This window comes from Cariama cristata, unplaced genomic scaffold (assembly GCF_000690535.1).
Source record: "Cariama cristata isolate BGI_N322 unplaced genomic scaffold, ASM69053v1 scaffold32320, whole genome shotgun sequence".
Taxonomy (NCBI): domain Eukaryota; kingdom Metazoa; phylum Chordata; class Aves; order Cariamiformes; family Cariamidae; genus Cariama; species Cariama cristata.
In genome coordinates, this window is record NW_009594670.1 from 21,412 (window position 1) to 26,514 (window position 5,103).

Genomic DNA, 5,103 nt, shown 5'->3' on the forward strand with positions numbered 1-5,103 from the left:
TCCTGCTGAGTTGCTCTGATAACTCCATGCTGGAGAGTATTCAAACTGCTTTCCTCTGGGTCTCAGTCCAATGCTGCAGTATTTTGCAGGAGTATTAGATTCACAGAGGAGGCAATAGAGGGTGCAAAGACTGAACATAAACACTGAACAGATGCATATTTTACAGCATGATTTACTGGCTCTGGACCAGAACCATGCAGATGCGCCTGTGGTGCTTTCCTTTGCCAGATCCTGGCACGGAGCTAGACCTTGTAAGTCTTGTAGGACCGAAGCTGGCTCCATACTGGTACCATGCTTCTGAAATCATAAATACAATATAGAGACACTCTTGCTCGTCCTTGCAGAGTCAGCTCAGAGTGATCTTTAGAGCTGTGTCAGAGTACTTCTCTGAGGAGATGTCTTAGCTGTTCAGAACTAGCCTGGGTTTACCATGGCCTACCAGATTGAGTTTAAACTGACTCATTGGAGAGATGTATACCAACATCTCTGCACTGTGTTCCTCAACACATCCTGTAATATTTGTTTTCTATCTTACCTAGTTTTCTCCCTCTCTATCTTTTTCCATAGTGAAGAATTGAATGTATCTTTTAGCTTGCCCAGCTTTATTCAGCTGATACAATAAACACCAATATTAAGTAAAACAACAAATTGCTTTAAAAATGTAGAGCCAAATGTTTTGGAAAATGTATCTGGTATGTTTGTGTGTTTCAGTTTTAAGAATGGCTCTCTGATGAGAGAGAGGATCAGAGATGACTGTGCTTCAGGCTCCTGGGATGAGTTCTCCAAAGCCTTATCATCTACTGTTGCTGGAAACAATGGAAACTTGGGTATGAGCCTTAGCAGGGCTGGGAGTTCAGGATTTGCTCAGACACATACTTGGGTGGGTGTTGTACCTACTTTTTACTTGGGTCATGATAAAGGCCAAGAATTAAGCGTACTTAGAAGTGCTCTGTTGGCGGGCTAAATGTCATGATAGTATTTTCCTTCAATATTCACTAAATAAAAAAATTATGTTTATGGAGCTCTTTTAGTCATTGAAAGGGTGTTAGTAGCATCTTAGCTGTAGAATGTTTAAAACTAGTAATTTCTGAAGGGGGCTTTCATTAAAGTATGTTTCTTTTTCTGAAGACTCAAACCAAGTGAATTAGGTAGCTCCATATTATTTCTTTCTCAATCATTACTCTAGAATTCTGTTCACACATGTGAACAAAGCAGTAATGTCAAATGATACCCAGATTTCTTACATTTTCCCCAGTGTATGTCACAGAATCATTTAATCCCTGAAAAAATCCCTACATTACGGTAAGTGAATGAAATGAAACAAAATGATGGTGATGGAAATATTTAAAAAATATAAATAAACCAATGTATTTGAAGTTTTACATTATTTTCTTTCCTACAGTTTAACGTTTTGCAAGTGTAGTATATAGCTCTGAAATAAGTTGAAGTGAAAGGTGAGCATATGTGTAATCAAGATTAAAATTTAACCATTACAGAGCTGGATTTGAAATCATCACCATCATCCTAGATCTGAATTAGTATGAATAAAATTAATTGAAAAACTGTAGGTAGCAAAGTTTTAAAATGTAGATATTTAAGCTATAGGAGACTTAACTCCTTAGTAAAGTGAATTTAAGATACAGTTTCTTGACACTGTGAGGTTAGCACTGATTTTTCATTTTTAGAAGCTCTGTTATGTTGTCTGTCAAATCCAGTCTCTGGGGGGTATTAAAATGACCAGGAATCTCTTTTCACTGGAAGACAAATCAATTCAGATGTTTCAGAAAATGGGAAGAGGTTATTCCAAAACCCAAAAGTCAACCGCTTTAGACAATATTAAAAGCATTGGGAGTGGATGAAAATATTGTTACTCATTTCAAGGATACCAGGACACTGCCTTAAATTTTTAAAAATTGTATATAGTATATTCCCTTGGATACCTTAATCCCCTATAAAATGGGTGTTTCATGAAAGTCATCCTCAATAACCTATATGCTTGAATAACCTCTGAGTATACATTTAAACATACAGTAATCTCCGTAATCTGGGTTCCTGAGGAAAGCAGAGCAAAGAAGTAGCTGGTTAGGCATCATCCCTTTTATCGCTCGTTCCCTGCATTCCCTGTTGTGTGCGAAGATGCCCCTGTAGGGGTTTGGGGATGGACAGAAGCGGCTGCTAGGGTGAGACTGGGATAAGGAGAATAACAGGGGTAGCAAATAGGGAAGGAAGAGGAGTAACCGGATGAGGGTCCTGTTGTGTCTGGGAAGTACCTAGGGCTAATAAAAACCAGCAGGTTTACTTGAAGACCTCATCTTTCAGGTTTGAGGTGGCAGCAGGGTCAGAAAGGAAATTTTGATATACATGCCCTGGCAGGACCTGCAGATCTGTAACCAAGTGTTACTTACTGGCAGGTTTTCAGAATGTTTAACCAAAAAGGTTATGTGTGCTAAAGGACAGTACTGTTTTTGTGGGGTTTTGGCTAATAATCATAGGGTTCCTAGGGCAGTATACTCTTGTTACAAAGTGTGAACCTTAGAAACTCACCTTAGTTTCTTAGCTGGTCTGTTCCATTTTTCTGTCCTCATTTTCTGTCTCCTTTGTTGAATATCTTTTCTGACCAACCCGTCTTGCCATCAACACAAAAGAAATCTTTTTCACACTTTTTGTCTAGCTGTCTACACAGCGTTACTGCGTTTTTTCAGATCTCATCAAAACTATTTAGACACTAGCTCTGCTTCATGACTTAAAATATCTGATGTTCTCTAATAAGCTCATGAAATCTAGTCCAGTGCATGAAGTGTTCCAGTATTCCTGTACTCTTCTTAATAAATTACCATTTTTTGTTTGTTTTTTTTTTTTCTTTCACCCTTGCCTATGACCTACTGAAACTATTTCTAAGATATGTTCTATATTATCTACGTTGCTTACATGTGTCTGTGTTCTGGTGGACGTGTGCTCTTTTGTAGGCTTGTTTATTATATTGTTTGGATGCCTAGAGCCAGACATGCTTAAGATCCACATTTTTGTAAACTGGAAGTAGTTAAATTTGATAAATGTGTGGACTGAAATTAGTTAAGAAACAGGCTGTGTGGTGACTCAAATGTCCAAATATGTCATAAACATTTGTTATCGTTTTAGCTGTGTGCTGAAATAAGATTCCAACTTTGGACTAGGAGCAAACATAACATTACTCTCTTCAGTGTTCTTTGATGCAGGTTTCTACTTTGATGTGATGGAAATTACTCCTGAAGCAGTTGGGATTCACAGATTCAACAGAGACAACCAGAAGGTAGTAATAATCTAGTTAACGTCTCAAACCTTAAAGGAGTACTGTCAAGGCTTGAAATCTTTGCCTATTTTTTTTTTTTTTTTTCTCTCTGAGAATCTTACTTTCAAGTTTTATTTATTGATGCAAGTGCCTGGGATGGTTTTCATAAGGAAGTATTTGGTCTGTAGCTTGAGAGTGTCTACAGTGCAAAGTCTGAACTAGAACTTATATGGTATTTTTCTGAGGAAATATTTCCTTTACTGGAAAATGTGGATTTACTGAAACCAACAGTGTTTTTGAAACAGGATTAACTTTAAGCTTGTTGAGAGCTTCGTACACTTACATGACTTAGCCCTCATCTTCTAAGTTTCAGACACACAGATAAGGATGTGTTGAAACTTTGGACTATAATATTTTGTCTTTTACTGTGCTCTAAATGTGTATGTAAAGTAAAGACCTCATTTTGCTGTCCTGCATGTCTTAGAGTAACTTATGAGTTACATAGTGGTGTCTAAGTAAACACAGACTCAAGTACAATTGATATTAAAATAGAAATTATGTTATGGAAAATTATGTTATGGAAAGGGAAGTTCTTTGTATCTTTTTACTTTTTTTTTCTTTTAGAGAACGGTGGTTGTTTAAATGTCTGGCTTTCTGGGTGGTACTGAAGCTTAAGAGATGTCTTTGATCAGTCATGACTCCCAGTCGATTAGATCTCACCTAGGTGAACAGAGATTGATACTATCTTGTGTTTGCAGTGTAGCACTAGTCTCTTAAATGTTTGCTGTTTAAATGAATGCTTAATCACTTCTAGCTGTTATACAAGTTGTAGGTACTTGTTGTAGTGCATGGAAAACCTCAACTTTTTGTGAAAGATTCTTTGTACTTGTTTGTAGTTCAATATTTTCCTACTTCTGTTGCCTTTCTCATATTCAAGTTGATGAAAGCACAGAAAAATGTTATATATAGAAACTAAATAAATTAATGAAAAGATTACATGGTTTCACTTTTGTGCAGACAGAAATAGATTTAAACTTTTGTGACATTGCTTAATGCATCTGAATTTTATCTACTTACTTTAATTTTATATATTGGTTCTTAAGCAGCCTTTGGTGCTGGGAAATGCATAGAGAAGAGTTTACCACTTGCAGTAGAACCTTTTCCCTTTATGCATTGATTTCAAGTTTAATGGATTTGCCAACAGCACCGAGGTTATGGGTTGCATTCTCTTTCGTGAGTCTTTAGGTTACAGAATCACAGAATGGTCAGGGTTGGAAGGGACCTCTGGAGATCATCTGGTCTAACCCCCCTGCCAAAGCTGGTTCACCTACAGCAAGTTGCACAGGATCACATCCCTGACCAGACTCCACAACCTCTCTGGGCAGCCTGTTCCAGCGCTCTGCCACCCTCAAAGTATAGAAGTTCTTCCTCATATTAAGTTAAAACTTTCTATGTTTCAGTTTGTGCCTGTTGCTCCTTAAGCTGTCGCTGGGCAGCACTGAAAAGAGTCTGGCCCCATCCTCTTGATATCCACCCTTAAGGTATTTATAAGCATTGATTATATTTCCTCCCAATCTTATCTTCTCTCCTTCAGGTTGAACAGACCCAGTTCCCTTGGCCTTTCCTCATAAGGGAGATGCTCCAGTCCTCTCATCATCTTTGTTGCCCTCTGCTGGACTCTCTCCAGCAGTTCCTTGTCTTTTTTGAACTGTGGAGTCTGGAACTGGACACAGTACTTCAGATGTGGCCTCACCAGGGCAGAGTAGAGGGGGAAGATAAACTCCCTCAACCTACTGGTCATGCTCCTCCTAGTGCACCCCAAGATACCATTGGCC

The 5,103-nt window shown here is 38.2% G+C and overlaps 1 protein-coding gene across 1 annotated transcript in view; it reads left to right on the forward strand.

Moving 5' to 3' along the window:
• Nucleotides 1-3,289, forward strand: part of XYLB (xylulokinase homolog (H. influenzae)) — a gene marked incomplete at both ends in the record, with an annotated part of 22,946 nt that extends 19,657 nt beyond the window's left edge. The window contains 2 exons of the mRNA XM_009698835.1: nt 712-827; nt 3,216-3,289. Coding sequence (XP_009697137.1) covers nt 712-827; nt 3,216-3,289 — 190 coding nt within the window. The remainder of the gene's footprint in view (nt 1-711; nt 828-3,215) is intronic.
• Between the last annotated feature and the right edge of the window lie 1,814 nt (nt 3,290-5,103).